The 16,433-nt window shown below is 47.3% G+C and overlaps 1 protein-coding gene across 2 annotated transcripts; it reads left to right on the top strand.

Moving 5' to 3' along the window:
• The first annotated feature begins 1,431 nt into the window (after positions 1–1,431).
• NIPAL3 (NIPA like domain containing 3) lies at positions 1,432–15,754 on the top strand. 2 transcript variants are annotated; one of them, XM_039381263.1, is made up of 12 exons: positions 1,432–1,802; positions 2,833–3,216; positions 4,747–4,815; positions 4,904–5,075; positions 5,212–5,271; positions 5,905–6,026; positions 6,703–6,799; positions 7,893–8,028; positions 8,596–8,684; positions 9,887–9,950; positions 10,917–11,011; positions 11,656–15,754. In XM_039381263.1, the coding sequence occupies exons 2-12, from the start codon at positions 3,118–3,120 to the stop codon at positions 11,853–11,855; spliced, it is 1,203 nt and encodes a 400-aa protein (XP_039237197.1). In that variant the 5' UTR covers positions 1,432–1,802; positions 2,833–3,117; the 3' UTR covers positions 11,856–15,754. The 2 variants fall into 2 exon arrangements, with proteins under 2 accessions (XP_039237197.1, XP_027595969.1); XM_027740168.2 differs by having other exon boundaries at positions 1,434–1,802; positions 5,881–6,026.
• Positions 15,755–16,433: the final 679 nt, after the last annotated feature.

The raw sequence follows: 16,433 nt of genomic DNA, 5'->3' as shown, positions 1-16,433 counted from the left end.
ATTTAAGAAGCAAATTGAGGGGGGAGTGGGAGGATAAAGAGCCCTTGGAAGCTCTGCTGCTGCTGAATGGGCTGTGACTCAGTGCTCTAAATCACTTTTGCAGATTGTCCTCATTTAGTGAGTCAGGGACTTGAACAACCACGGGGATGACCCTCCCCAAACTGGAAAGCTGAGGGGAGATGCTGAATACCCCAGATCCTGCCCAGAGAAGCCGTGGCTGCCCCATCCCTGGAAGTGTCCAAAGGCCAGGTTGGAACAACCTGGGATAGTGGAAGGTGGATGATCTTTAATGTCCCTTCCAATCCATGGAAATATAAGTAGGATTGTGCCCAAGGACAGCACAGGCCTTCAGCTGAGCCCTGCAACTGCAGGGCAGAGGTTTGAGTCGCTGCTGGGACAGGGGAGGTGGTGGGACGAGGAGCTGGGCAGTGCCACAGGGCACATTTGATGGCATTTCTTAGTCCCTTGTCCTGATTTGACCCCAAGGAGAGAAATTTAGGACCTCAAACAGCTCTAACCTGCTGTGGATATAAATAGTATCAGGTATCATTTCATTTGTTCCATTAATGGACCCTCTGCTGTGCCTTGAGTGAAAAACCTTCACGTGGTTGGGGCTTTTACTCCCCAGCTGTGCTGTAAGTGCTGTTTATTTTGGGGACATGTCACCAAGAGTTGCTTTTGTGCTTCACGTGCCTCGCCCTCCGGGACATCCCTGAGCACCCGTGGGAAGGCAGGAATCCAGTTCAGATCCCATTCCAGTGTCCCTGCTCAGTGTGGCACCGGGATTTTTGGTTCTAAAACCAGTCCCAGGCACTCAGGGGTTGCAGGGCAGGGGCTGAAGGGCTGGTTTGACAGAGATGGGACAGGGCAGCCTGAGAGCTGCCAGCACACGGGGCGATGGCTCAGGAGACAGAGAGGTCCGGTGAAGCCTCCGGTGAAGCCTCAGGTGAAGCCTCGGGAGAAGCCCCAAGCGGGACCCCAGGTGGGCCCCGGGAGGCGACACCGGAAGTCCGGTCGGGGCCGCGCCCCGCCCAGGTGACGCGCCGCGGTGAATGCCGGGAAGGGCGCCGCTGGGAGCGGCGGTACCCGAGCGACTGAGGCAGCGCGGGGAGCACCGCGCACACCCCATTGCCCCGCCCCGGTGAGGTGTAGGGTCGGTACCCGCCGGTACCTCCCGGTACCTGCCGGTGCATCCCCGGCCCATCCCCGTCCCCCGGCGGGGCCGGCGCGGAGGGACCACGGACACCCCGTTGCCGTGACAACCTCCGGCCCCGCTCTCCTCCAATCACCGCGCCCTTTACTTTGGGAACGGAAGCAGGCGCCCAATCACAGGCGAGCTCTCAGAGCCGCCGCGGCTGGTTTAAGGTGGCTCGGCGGAGGAGCTTCGCGCATGCGCCTTAAGGCGGCTGTGGCTGCGCCACCGGACCCACTGCGGGAGGGACGGGCCCCACCGGGGCAGGGCGGGGGCCCCTGCCTGTCCGTGCAGCCCTGGACCGGGAAGCTCCCCCGGAGCCCCGGGAGGGGCCCGCGGGGCCTCCCCGCCCCAACCGAGCGGCAGAACGCGGCTCCTTCCGCCTGGCCCTTCATAGCTCTGCGCCCATTGGCTGGGCCGAGTCCCGCCCCCGCGCCGCAGCCAATCCTCGCGCACAGCTGTGGCCCGGACGTGGATTGACAGCCTTGGCGGCCAATCGGAGGAGCCGGGCGGGGACGGCCCGCGGCGCTGACCGGGACCCGGAGTTGTGGCCGAGGCCGGGGGCGGCGGGGGAAGGACGGGCCGCACCTGAGGGACAGGTCAGGGACAGGTGAGTGGCGGGGCCGTCCCGTCCCGGAGTGCCCGGGACTCCGCAGGGTTCGGTGGGGAACAACCCGGGGCTGGGCTGGGCAGGGCGGCCCGGCCCGAGGGTGTGTGGGGTCACCCCCTGCCCGACCCGGGCTCTGCGCTGGGGGTTCGCTCACACCGGGAGGGGGGTTTGCCCCCCACCTCCCCTCACAACGGGGTTTTTTGCCGTTTCCTGCCCGGACTGAGGTGCTGCCCCTGTTCCCCCCGCGCTGGAGGCTCGGGGCGGGTTAAAGGCACCAGGGTGGGCTCAGGGGGGTTGCGGTGCCCAGCCCAGCACGGGGCGGTCCTGCTGCCTCACTTTCCAGGGTCCCGGGCTGGGATGCTCAGTCTGCACCATTCCCGGGGGTCTGATGGCCTGAGGACGTGTCACGGGTGGGGATCACCCCCTCTCTGTCTGTAAACCTGCATCTCCTTCCATACCAGGCAGGGGTGATGCCGGTGCTCCCCGAGGGAGAAGGAGCCATCACGGTGTGCAGGGAGCTCAGACAGAGACTCTCTGTGGTGCTTGCCAGACACTTACGATGAGTTTGACTCCGGGGAATTCCGGCTCCGAGGAATTCCGGCTCCCCACTGCTCACAGGGATTGCACTGGGATGACCTCTGGGAGCAGCTCTGTCATCCCCAGCACGTGGGGATGGGGTGACTCATGTACTGCTGGTCCTCAACAAACCCCAGGGGTACAGGCAGGAGGAGAATGAAAAGCAGCTCTTGCAGGACTTCAGAGACTTTGTGGTGCTGTTAAATGCCAGCTGAGTGTGTCACCCCTGGGGCCCAGCCAGCTCAGAGCTCTTGTAAAGCCAAGTCTGTAGGAGTTTCTGTCCAGGTTTGTAAGAAGACATTTAAAATCTGCTTTCTCTGCTGAGAGTTTGTTTCCAGGGGTGTTTTTTTTTCTGTGGCCTAACCTTCAGCAGGATTTCACTGCAGGATTTTGGACCACTGATTTAATTTGGTCTAATTCTTTTTTTATTATTATTCTTTTTTTTTTCCCTTAGTGTCACCTTGGAGGAATATAACCCTGCTGCCCCACTGACTGGTGGAAATAGTGGCTCATCTGCCCTTCTGTCTGTTCTATCCCAGTGTGGGCTGGTGGGGAAGGAAAGCACTGACAGGCTGCAGAGAATCTGTACTTCATTGAACTAATTGTTGCTTGGCCAAGGAAACAGGATGGATGGGAAGGAGAGGTACCAAAAGCTGGTTCCAGCAAGGTCCACGTCTCGTCTTTAAAGAGAAGTTCCAGCATCAGAGAGGCTGAAAAGCAAACACTCCAAAGAACCAAAATGGAAGGAGGCAACAGCCCAAATCTGCAACTCCAGCAGCTCCCCTTGGCCACAGCAGCGGTTTCTGTGCAGCCACACACAGACTCCTTCTCCTACAAGGTCAGATTCCCACCCCAGTCCATCCCTAGAAGGCTCTGACTGTTGGATTGAGCTGATAATGCTGCTCTGTTTGGGTTACTCTTTGCAGAAAGTGCTCTGCCTTTGTATCCAGCCACTTCTGGGTGTTACATGCTGTGTATAGTGAGAGAAAGAAAGAGAAAGTCTGTGTCTGCAGAGCAGCCAAAGTGAAGGAAGGGCTGGCAGTTAAAAGATGTGGGTGTCTGAAGGTGTTTAAGTGCAGTAAATTCTGCCAGGTTGTTCTGGTTTGCTGTGTATTCAAGGGCTTGAACTGCAGGTGGGTCAGCCCACAGCCATGCAGAGCCTGCACTTGGGATGGGATGTGTTCTCCAGGGCTGTTCCCAGCTCAGCTTCCTCTGAATCTCTGGTTCTGAAGGTGCTCAGAAAACCTCAGCAAGAAGGGTTGTGGTTTTTTTGCTGGACAAAGTACTCAGAGCCCACAGTCCTGGGTCCTTGCTGACCCAACTGCTGTTGACCTGTGGCTCTCACAGCCCAGAAAACTCTGATCACACAGTGACATCCTTGTGCCACCTTCACTGTGTGGGGGGGGATCTCCCAGGTGGTTCTGGGTGAGTCTGATTTTTGTACATCCCGATGAGGAGATTTTTGTTCCACTTGAGATCTGAGAGTTCTTGTTTTACTGTGTATGAGAAAATCAAGATTAATACATTCACTGTGCAGGGAGGGATGTGAACGTGAGCTGGGTTATCCCAAATCAGTCCAAGGGGGGACTGGACTGTATTTTGGACACCAGCACTGAATGAACAGTGCTAAAGACATCTGGTGAGATTTAGGTAGTTGTTGGGAGCACACAAATGCTAAAAGACCTGGCTTAGCCTCAGGCTCCTCACTCCTACTCCACATGTCCTTTGTGACTCAACCTGCTTTACATCCTGTTTTATTTCAAATTCCACCTTTATAGATCGTGGGAATTATTGCTGAGCTGGGAATGCCAGTGCAGAAGGAGCTGGGAGTCTGCTGGGAGCTGTTACCAGTGACTTTTGGAATAACTGGTTCATATAAACAGCATAAAATCTGTGACAATTGAGCTGCCTCATCAGATGGGCTGAATTACTGAGTGAGCCAGCAGCTGTTACAAGTGGAGAAGAGCAAAATAGGTTCCTGATCCATCCTGTGGAATTCCAGGACAATAAACATCCTCATGAAAGGAGTTTTCTCAAAGGGAATGAGTGACAGGGTGATTGTGTTTGGCTTTATCTTCCTCCCCTGAAGTCTCTTGGAGAAAGTGGCTGTTAGGGGTTTTCACCTGAGTTCACAGCTTTGGGACTCAGGGACTTCTCTGGATTGCCCCAGATCAGCAGAAAGGGAGGAAGATAAACAGATTTTATTGACAGGTGGGTGTTGGACTAGATGACCTTCAGAGGTCCTTTCCAACCCAAACTATGCTATGATTCAGGAACAGTTTTAAAAGTCTTTCTTCCAGAGTGTGCAAAAAAACCTCCCAGTCCCTTGGCTGAACTGAATGCCTGTGTGTTCCCTTTGTTTTTACAGGAGAACTTGATTGGGGCATTACTGGCTATTTTTGGGCACCTTGTCAGCAGCATTGCACTCAACCTGCAGGTGAGTGTCCTGAAGCAAACATTCATCCTGCACCAAAAACATCCACCACGACCAACCTGCTTGGCTTCTGTTCCCTTCTCTTTTCCAGAAGTACAGCCACATCAGGCTGGCAGGCTCCAAAGACCCCAGGGCCTACTTCAAAACCAAGACCTGGTGGTGTGGGTTCCTCCTGCTGGTGCTGGGAGAACTGGGAGTGTTTTCCTCCTATGCCTTTGCTCCTCTCTCCCTGATTGTGCCACTCAGTGCAGTGTCTGTCATAGGTAAGGAGGAATCTGAGTGTGTTCCAGTGTCACATTCCTGGTTGATCCCACAACTCACTGTTTCTCTTTCCTTTTTTTTTTTTTTTTTTTTTTTTTTTTTTTTTTTTTTTTTTTTTTTTTTTTTTTTTTTTTATAGCTAGTGCAATCATAGGGATTATATTTATTAAAGAAAAATGGAAGCCCAAGGAATTTTTGAGTAAGTTCTACAATTCCTTTTCGGTTTTCCTCTCTGTTTACAAGCCATTCAACACACATAGCATGGCCTCTCAAGAATTATACTTTCATTATTTTATATTATTATTAGAGGGATGGCAAGATCTCCATGGTATCTGTTGGAATAAAGGTGTCATCTCATCCACTGTTGGTTAAAGATGGATATTTTTTTCTCAGACTTGTGCCAAATCACCTGAATCTCCCAGATCTTAGAAATTCAAGGAGTTGCAGGATTTGAGGATCCTGGCTCTCCAGGATGAAGCTGCAGCCCTAAATCTGAGGCCCAGGGAAATCAGTGTTTGCAGAACTGGGGCATTCATCCCTGCATTTCCTAGGAAAAGGGCCGTGCAGGGCAGGAGAAGCCCCCCATACAGATCTGTAGCTCTGTTTGTTTAGCAGATCCTCTCTGGGATCAGCTGTTTGTCCCAGCTCCCACACACCCACTGCCCAGGGCTTGATGGCTCTGATATTTTGGAAGTGGGGGCACTGAGTCACCCCCAGGAATGTTCAGGATGGTCAGGTGTGGTGTTAATTCCACGCACCCCCACCCAACTCCTTAACTCTGCCCTCTCTCTCCTGTCCTGGCTGCAAGGACGTTACGTCCTGTCCTTTGTAGGCTGTGGTTTGGCAGTTGTGGGGACTTACCTGCTGGTGACATTTGGACCCAACAGCCACGAGAAGATGACAGCAGAAAACATCACCAGGCACTTAGTGAGCTGGCCATTCCTGCTCTACATGGTAAGGTGGCCCAGGAAATGGGGGATGGTTTTCTCAATGTGCCTGCTTTGGGAGTTTCCTTTCAAGCATTATTTTTCCTTATGGTTGCTGCCAACATTCCTTGTACTCACTGATGAACCTCTGGCAGCTTTTCCAGGTGTCAGGCACAAGCACAGCTTAGAACTCTCCCGTTCCTTCTCTGAATTATTCTGTTAGGACTTAAGAGATATTTAATTTGGAAGTTACTGTGCTTGCAGCTGGGCTTTTTCTACACTGACTTTCTCACTGGAGCCATTACTTTCTCACTGAAAATCTTATGAAATCTGTCATTTTATATTTGAGAGGAACTTGGCCATTAACTGAGACTTGTGCTTCAGGGATCACTTACAGAACCTCATTACAGAAAGCAGGCTGAGATCCCTGATGGGAATATTCAGTCAGGATTATTTGATCTGCTGCTTTACCATAAATATAATGTCTAAAGTGTCCCATGTTTCCTGTTCTGCAAGAAGCCACTGAATAGCTCATTTAAGTGATTCTAAGATCATGCTAAATTTATTCTATAATTGTGGGGGATCCCCATTTTCCTTTGATTTGCCCTATTGTGTAATTCCAGTGTTTGTCTGGCTCAGAATCCCATTTACTGCCAACCCCATCTAATCTGCATTTTTAATATTCTCATTTCTGTCTTTTGTAGCTTGTGGAGATCATTGTTTTCTGCCTGCTGCTGTATTTTTACAAGGAGAAAAATGCAAACTACATTGTAGTTATTCTTCTGCTGGTGGCTTTGCTGGGTAAGTTGATGTGGAGTGGTAAGATCTTTAAACAGTAAACTACAGTAAATTGAGGCATCTCTGGCATTTAGGGGATTATATTGACCTAATTAATGCCATAAAATGCACCAATCTGCTCCAGAACTGTTACTACAAATGCTGGACATCTTTGCAAATGACCTTTGAACAATTAAGGCTTATTTCCCATAAGGAGGAATAATCTGCCAAGCACAGAAAGTGCAAGTTATTTATTTAATTTTAATTTTAATCTGTGCACACAAAGCACGGTATTCAGTGAATAAATGGGGCTGGTCCAGTGGAGGAAAGAGAGGATTTGACCTACAAGAGTCTTCTTGGCTCTGGGAAGATTTGCTGTGAGGGTAAGGGAATGAGAAATACTTTGCCCTGCCAATGTGTCCCTGTTGAAACTGGGAGAGTCTCTGGGCTTGGAGTCAAATATATCCCTAAAGTGTACCCTGGGATCCTGCAGTGACTGTGGAAAGGGCAGCATTTCACTGGTACCTTTCTCCACATTAATCTGGGTTTGTTTTTAAAGAAACTCTACTCAATTAAACTTTAAAAAGGGTGAATAAAGCAAGGCAGTGTCTCAGTCCTCAATGTTTGCTATTTATGCAACTTCAGTCACTGCAGTGTCTTTTACTCTTTTTTCTTTGTTTTTTGGTTTTTTTAATGAACTGTTTGGGGCTGGATTTCAGTCACTGATACCTCAAAGGCTCTGTGAATTACAGACAAAGCAACTACACTAATTCTGAATGGCTTTTAAAAGAGGGAGAAGAAGGTTCTTTCTGATTCTTGCTTTGAAAACTTCCTCGGCTTTTATTAACCAAGCCAGATGAAGATTTGTATCCTTCCATCATGTGACAGCACTTGGAGAAGGAACAGTAAATGCTCTGTAGACATGGGGATTGTGATACAGAAAGGTTCAGGGACTTGTTGAAGTTGTTGGGAATAAAACTGGCAGGGCTGGTGCTAAAAGGGGCAGTTTGCTCCCCTCGTTTGGCCTGGAAAAGGGGGGGTCAGGTTTCTGTAGGTTGTTTGGAGCTTCCTGCCAGTGCTCCAGCTGAGTGTGGTGAACTTCCATGACCTTCCCCAGGTTCCATGACCGTGGTGACTGTGAAGGCTGTGGCAGGGATGATTGTTGTCTCCATCCAAGGGGCCCTGCAGCTGGACTCCCCCATATTCTACATCATGTTGGTGTGTATGATTGCCACAGCCATCTACCAGGCCACGTAAGCCCTTCACTCTTTGTGTGTCTGTCATTGTTCTGGTGGTTTGGGCTGCTTGTTACCCTTCCAAAAAGCTCTGATTAAAACTGTCCATTCTTCTCTTCTGTGACCTGTCCTCAAATCCACCTCACAGGAGCCTGGGGTAATGGTGGGCTTTGCTTTTTCCGTGCAGTGACACTGCCAAGTAGTTTTAATCCCAAATGTGGATATACATCATCCAAGCATTTGCAACACAATTTTAGGAATGAAATGGTGGTAAATCAGATCCAGTTATCTGTGCACTGGCTAAAATCAAACTGTAGAATCAGTGTTGTTGAAAATGTGTCTGGTTTTAGCTTTTTTTTTTCTTCCTCTTTGCACTTGCAATAACATGAAAACCCAGTAGCAGCAGGGATAAAAAGCTTCTCAAAATGTGAGTGGCCCTGAGGTCACTCATTCCAAGGGATGCTGCTGCTGCTGCTTTAGTGAGAAAAATGATTTATTTTCTAAATCTATGCATCACTTCTGCAAGGTGTTTCCAAAAAGAGTATCCCTGCAAACGAAGCTGTGTTGTCTCTGACTCTGTTGCAGGTTTTTAGCTCAAGCCTCACAGCTCTATGACTCAGCTCAGATTGCCAGTGTTGGCTACATCCTGTCCACAGCAGCAGCAATCTCAGCAGGTAAGGGCACAAACCTTCCCAAAAGAAGGGCCAAAGATTTTGGAAAATAATCCTCACTCCCAGCTGAGGAAGGTGAACACTCAGCAAGATGATGACTTGTATTTTCTTGTCATCTTTGTTTGGTTTTTCCTTCAAAAAACATGAATTATCCCATTAGACTGTGTTAAAATTTTCTGTTAAGTGCTGTCACTTTATTAAAAATGCAGGGGATCTTTAGATTTGAGACTATTACTACTCATTCCATGCAGGGTGATGTGTGATCTTAGATGTGCAGTTCAGTACACAGCTCAGTTTTCTCCTGGTTGAATTTTATCTAGATTTTGTTCAAATGTGCCACACAGTGTACAAACCTGTTTGCTTCCTCTGCTCAAAGGTGTTGGGATCTCTCCCCAATAGTCTTGTTGTTGTATCCAGAGTGCAGCTGCTCAAAAGAGGCTTTTTTTCTTTCTGCATTTCTCCAGTTTCAGCCCTTGCCCACGGTAGCAAAGCTTTGTCTGCAGGAACAAAGATGAGCATTTCCAACCCCTGGGGCTCAGACCTGGGGAACAGCCTTTGTAAGGTTTTGTTCTCCTCACTTAAACACATGAGCAAAGCTGGGGGAAACAAACACAGAAAAAACCAAACCCCAGCACTCAAGAGAGTGCATTTGTCTGGCAGTGCTGGATACTCTGGGTACAGAGTAGTTTATTCCTCTGCTTGGAACAGAGGGCAATAACTTCCCCCAAAAATTGCACAGGGCTTTTTAATGCTCCTCTTCAGTGTCATGAGAGACTCTGTCCTTGTATTTATTTCCTGTCATGTCCCAGGTTCTCAGATCCATCAGCTTATTTACTTTACTTCAGTTAAAAATGCAAAGAGTAGGACCCAGAACATGTGTCCTGCTGACACCCAGGACACCAAGGCTGTTTATCTTGAGAGGTTTGAGCTGGATCTTATTGTTTGGGGTCAAGAGTTTGTATCCTGTTGCAGTTAGATCCAGTTACAGCAGTAGAGTTATTTTGGGAGCGAAACTCTTTAGAAGATTTGTCAGTAATTTTGTGTTAAAACAGAAATCAGGCCACCTTTTTCTATTTCGAGATCATTAACAAAACAAAGGTGCTGACTATAAAAATAGGGAGCTTGTCTGATGTGGTTTCTGGAGGGATTAGTGCTGGAGGTGTAACTGGAGGGGGAAAGATGTAATGACTTATTTCCTTTTGAAGGAGCGACTTTTTACTTGGACTTCACGGGTGAAGATGTTCTCCATATATGTATGTTTGCACTGGGGTAAGTGCTTCAAGTTTCCTTGAGAGAAAACTGGACAGTATTGCTTGATGTGACTCAAACTTTAAAAATACATCTCTATTTTAAAATATGTCTCTGCTGGAGGTACAAACTGTCTTGGAGGAGGACAGACTGCAAACACTTTCTCTGGCAGAGCTCAGTGTCGTGTCTGGGTGATGCTGGAAGCTCTAGAAAGGTTGTGTAACACTCAGTAATGCACAATTACAACATTAATCACTAAATCTTTTACTGGCTGTCCTGGAGATCAGCTCAGATGTTGGGTCATATGGGCTGCTTTTCGAGCTACCTGCTCATGAGTCTGGAAGAACTGTAGAATAACTAAAAAAAAACCATTTCTGGGGAATCTGTTTGAGGTTTTGCACCTTCACTGAACTGTGACTGACTTCTGGAGTCTGGTTCTTGGGGCACGTAGATCAGTAGAACATTTCCTGTGTCTTGATGTAATTAGCTCTCCATAATCAGGGGACATTCTGAAATGGCTTTTAGATAAGAAAAAAAAAACACAATTGGGAGATTATTGTTTTGAACTGCACCTTCCTCTGTGGACCCACTGGAAAAATCCAGATCAGTGGTTGTTACTGTGTTTACCTACAGGAAACCTTTCAAAGGTCAGGCTGCTAAATCCTGGAATTTCATCAAAGGAAACCAAGTGTTGATATGCTGCCTTTCCCCTTCAGTTAGTCAAGGTTAATTCATTAATTAACATGAAAAATTTCCCTGTGTTTTGATAAGGAAAAGGGGACATTGTGCTGAGTGCTGGGTGGGTTTCAGTGCTGGTGAAGGGGGCTCAGCTGGGACAGTGCTCTGGAATTCTGACTTTGCAGTTCTTGAACTTCATAGCTCTGAATCCTCTCTGGAGCTACAGAGTAGGCACCCTGGAAAAGCAACTTGCAATATTGTGTGCCCTCCCTTTTCAGTGATCTCAGTAATGTTACTCTTCTCCCTCAGGTGCCTCATAGCATTCCTGGGTGTTTTCCTGATCACAAGAAACAGGAAGAAGCCTGTGCCCTTTGAACCATACATATCCATGGATGCCATGCCAGGTAACAGGAAAAATCCAGGGGTTCCTCACCCTTTGGGAGTGTTGGGTTCCCAGTGAGAGCTCAGGCTCTGGGCTCTGTTCAGTGTCAGAGGGATCAGAGAGTTGTGGTGTTTCCTGTGGTTTTCCTTCTGGTTTTTTTGTGCCTCATGAAGGGTTTGTGCATGTTTTGCACAGAGCAGACAGGGGATGATGATGTGCCACTGGGATGCCACTGGGTCCCTGTCCTGTCAGAACAGCCTTGTCCAGTTGGCTGCTCTCCAGGGAGATTTAACTGTTTTTGAGCATATGCTTGGGATTGGGATTGGTCCAGCAAGAAGAGCTGATTACTGGGGAAGGCTGAGATAGTGCAAGAGGCAGAGGCCAGGGGGAGCAGGAATTTCCTTTGGGAAGCACAGCTAAACTCTCTGGTGAGCCCTGTGAGAGTTATGCAGCACTTGATGGATAACTGACTGCCATCCCTCATTCCCTTGGAGCTCATTTCCCCATTAGCTGCTCCAGTGCTGAGCACAAAACCATCCTGTCTTTCATTTAACACTCGAGGAACCGATGAGCTGGAAAACAGGGAGACCTGATAATTCACTGATTTAACAGAGCACAGGAAAGATGCATTTTTGTCCCTAAGCATTGAATCTCTGCTCTCTCCAGGCATGCAGAACATGCATGACAAAGGGATTGCAGTCCAGCCTGACCTCAAAGCTTCCTTTTCCTACGGAGCCCTGGAGAACAACGACACCATGCCTGAGATTTACACTCCAGCCACGCTGCCCATCGTGCAGGAGCAACACGGTTCCAAAGGAGTCTCTGCCCCACCCTACCGGGTGCTGGAGCACAGCAAAAAGGAGTGAGTGACCTTTAAAGGACTGATTTGAATCCTCAGAAGTCTGACCTTTTATTTATTTACCCATTAAAATACAAGCAAGTGTAAAGCCAACCCTGACGGAGCTGAAAGCTCGTCTCCAGCTGAACTTTCCAGGCTGATTATTAAAATAAGCAACTCTTTATAGCTGTGAAGTTGAAAAGGAGTAAATCCCAGTTCTGCATGGAATTGTGCTGGCTGGAAGGGTGAAATGGGGAGTGCAGCACCATGGAACTGATGAGAGCAGATGCTGTGGGAAGAGAAGTGACTGTGCAATTTTTAGTCCTGCTGGGAGTGGGTTTATCTCCAGCCAGTAGTTTTCAGGAGTGGCTCACAGAGAGAGAGAAGAGCAGGATTTAATCTTTCATTTGTAGAGACTGTGATGGATTTGCAGGAAGGCTGTAAATCCTCTCGTGTCTGGTGTGACCACTGACTTACTTAACACGGCAATAAATGGAATTGTTTTCGAGCACCAACACTGGAACTTACTGTGCTTTTAGAGCAGCAGAACTGCTCAGAGTGAACAAGCTGCTTGATTCCTTCAGACCACGAATTTTTGGGCACTTCCTGTACAACTGTTCTCTGGCTGGTGTTGAACACAAGCACTGAGGATGTGAGTTGTTTTTAGAGCACCACTGGATTATATGTCGGCTTAGAACAAAGATTATTTGCCAGTTTTCTGTTCCACGGCAGGAGCTTCAAGTTGGATTAACTGATGCAGAGAGGTACAAGGGCGAGGAGAAATGAGGATAATGTGACTGGATCTGGTGGGGAATTTTATATAATTTTTCATGATGTCTTAATTATTTATCACGTTTATTTTTGTTCTGCTTGAGGCAGCATGTCCAACTTCAGTGGTCCCAAATACTTACAGGTGGTGACATTCCTTAGTTCAAAAGCTCAGTCTGGGTCTAATAAACTGGGATCCTCCCCCCCTTTTTTTTTTTTCTTTTAAAAAAAGGAAGAAAATACTTGTCTACTCTTATGGATGACCTAAGGAGAAAAGAGAGGTGTGCACAGGACTGTAACAATAACTGAGCTTTGTGTACTTGTGATATTTATCTTTCCAGCTTCCAACAGATGGCCAGGAGCTGATATGGAGGGAGAATAGACAGGAGGGGGGGAGAAGGGGGACTTGTCAAGTGAAAAAGGACAAAGTACAGCGTTTACTGGTATAGGCAAGTTATCCTGGCACTTTGGTATCCTTGTCCTCTCTAAAAGTTGGGTTTTTTTTTTCTGTGAAACTCAATTTTAGGTCTATTTGGTGTGTCTTGGGCTGTAAGCACAGTGAGGTGTCTCCAGGACCTTGGAAGACTGTATTTGAAAGGAATTGTGCATTTTTAAGTGGTTACTCTAATACCAAAGTGTTTGGGAGGATCCTGGACTTGGGACAGTTTCTTTCTGCCTTTATTTATTTTTATGTCTTAATTGACTCATGGCCAGTTTCTGTTCCCACTACCAAAAATCCCCTGCAACTCCACTGACTTGTACAGAGTTTTTCCAGGTTCTTGCTGTTGTGTGTGACAAAAGAACCCTTCTTTTGCAGAGATTTGCCTTGTCAGCTCTGAAGACTAAATTAACCTGGACATACTTTTTGCTCTGGCATTTTTGTGCAGCTTAGAAGAATTAAAACCTTTCCCCCTGCACAGAGGAGGTGCCCAGGGGCCCTACCTGGGTGAAGTTCTTCACCAGTCAGATCTTATCAGTGGCATCCCCTACACTGCAGCTTTATGAAACCTCGAGAAATAACAGCTTTTCTTTTCCCCTCAATCCTTTTCTGTGTTTAAGCAAGATCAGGATGCTGATGGGCTGATGCTGCCAGAGCATTCATTCATCTGCTGGAGCTGCAGTGACACTGATTTACTGCCTTTGGATCCTGGTAATCAATGGTGAATTTATGGGCAGCTTTTGTTCATTAACAATGCCAAATGAAGTCATGCAGGGAGGCTGAATGGGAAGGGCACAGGAGTGCTGCCTTTCCTTATCTCTTCCCTTTTAATCAACCAGGCAGTGGCTGTTTTGACCTATTAGTTCTGCCACCACAGAACACAGCTTGAAAACAGGCTGTGCTAAACCACTGACAGCTACAAACACCCTTAACGTGGCAATATTCTCTGTGTTTAATTATTACAGATGCTGCTGTGGTATAAAATAATTCATCAGAAGGGCCTAAATGTTTTGCTGTTGACATCTGTCTCAGGATGGTCCTGTGTGTAACAGAACGTGGTTTCTCAGCATTTAAAAAGTGCAGGTGACCAAGCACAGACTTTGCAGCAATAAATGATTGGTTTGGGGGTTTTTTTGTCCTCATCACAGGCCCTGACATCCTGAGAGGTGGGCACAGAGTGCTCTGCCAGGGGACACAGCTGCTCTGCCTGCCTTGTGCTTCTCCTGCAAGCTGCTCTCTGGCCTGAATCAGGGATTTCTTTTTCTGTAAACTCCCCAATTTCCCCAGCCCTGACTGACTCCTGACCTTCCTCTCTGCACAGAGCCTCAGGTGTGTCAGCACTTCTGCTCTGAGGGAAATTTCCTCCAGCCATAAATTGAGCTTTTGTGTCATTGTGTGGGTTTGGCTCTTTTGCCTTTAGAATCTTTGAAAGAAGAGTCTTGCTCCAAAGCTTTACATAACCATGTTTTATTTACACAGTCTCTGTGTGTTCAAATAATTCTGCTTAATAATGACAGTTCCATTTACCTGCAGCCACAGGGAAAAACTCCCCTTATCAGCCTTTGGAAACTTCCTGGCAAAGGAGTGCAGGGGAGGTGGTGTCTTGTTTCTACAGCACATAAATCACAATATTTTTGATTCTCCTGCCACATCAGTAGAGCTTGAGGTGTTCCTTGGGCCTCAACTCCAGGCACTGAGGGAGGGGTTGCATTGTGGGACTGATGGATTGCACCTCACTCCTGTTTGCTGCTGGTGTTCAACACTTGAATTTTAAAATGTGGGGGGTTTGGGTTTTTTTTTTTGTATTATGTACTTCTGCCTTTCTTGCTTTTTCTCCCAGGCTTCCGAAAAATCTTATTTTCTGCTCTCTAGCCCAGTCTTACAGCTGAGAAGGCACGAGCAGGGCCCTGAGAGGCCAAGGATCTTATTTAAACCTGACTTGTAGGACTCCTGTGCTCTTTCTGACAGTGGCAGGGTAGAGCTCAGGATTGAATTAAACTCCTCACCTCCCTTCTGGTTCAGAGAAGCTGAAACAGGGAAGGTATTTGTACCTTCAGGTCTGAACTTTGAGTATTTGTTAGTCTGAGGTGACAATGGCCATGCCCAGGATTGCAGCAAATATTTACAGCTGAGCAGCACAGGGAGGTTTAAAGGAGAGTGAAAAATAATAAAACTGAGGCACAGCACATTTTTAACATGTGAATGTCAGCCCTGCAGTGTGACCCCCAGGGAGGCAGGGCCCTGCTCACAGCACAGCACCCACAGATTCCCAAAGGGGAAGGATTTTTCAGCACCAGGAGCTGTTTCCTTCACTAAACTGTGGAACAGCTCCTTGGCTCTGTCTCTGGCTTCTTCATCCAGTGTGAACTGACATCTCTTTGCCTCCACACTGTGTGGCTTCTCAATGCACCAGAGCACTTAATACACTCTCAGTGTGTATTTTATGTGTAATTTAATGCTGTGCAGCACAGCTCCTGTGCTGGCTGAGTGTATAAAATGACCTGCCTTCAGTGTTGTCTCGTTCACATAAAAATGTGTAAATAAATCAAGCTTTACAGTATTGCACTATCAGGATAACTGCTGCATTTTTCACAAGCAATGTTGCATGTCTATTTAATTCTGTTTGTCTTTTAGGTGAGGCCTTTGGAAATGAAACTTTCAATAAAAAGATTGTGGTAAAATGAAACTTTGAATAAAAGGTTGTTGTAAAACTGATAGAATTCTGGCTTGCTCCGTGCTCTGGGAATAGCTTTAATTGGCCCTAAATGTCTTGAGAGAAGTTAAGGCAGAATTTATTTTACTAAAATGTGTATTGAAAGGCCTGTCTGTCTGTTTTTTAACAGGACACTCATAAATGAAATGCAGATTGATGTGTTTTGGGGCTGCAGCTTTACATGACTGTCCAAGTATTTGGTGTCAGCTGTAGGAATTGGGCAATTTACTTAAAAAAACTTTGTTTTACAGGGCTTAAAAAAAAATAAATTAGCATTTATTATTTTGGAGAAGAGCTTGAAAATGTGATCCAAGGATAATCTAAAGGAGTTGGGGAGACACAACCCCAAAATCATTGGTGGCTTGACTGATGAGTTTTTTACTGAAATTGTTCTCTTGAGACAGCCAAGCTCTCTGATACAAGCTGGGAATGCTCTGCTGGAGGAGTTGTCATCCTTCAGCTCCAGGGCACAATGTCTTTGATGCAGGAGCAGCTTCACTGCCATTTAGAGATCTAGAGACAGTCGTAAATAAATTTAGAATAGTGGGGACGCAGCTTAATCGACTGCTTGCCAACTTAATTAACACTTAACAGATGGGTTTTAGTCCAGGGGGATAAGAGGGATAACCCTCAGGATACTCTTAATTAAATGTATCTCTTGGGGTCCCAAACCACAAAGGGAAAAA

This window comes from Pipra filicauda, unplaced genomic scaffold, assembly GCF_003945595.2.
Source record: "Pipra filicauda isolate LSUMZ 115617 unplaced genomic scaffold, ASM394559v2 scaffold219_size1829416_pilon, whole genome shotgun sequence".
Classification (NCBI taxonomy): domain Eukaryota; kingdom Metazoa; phylum Chordata; class Aves; order Passeriformes; family Pipridae; genus Pipra; species Pipra filicauda.
This window is presented reverse-complemented; position numbering and strand designations above follow the sequence as displayed.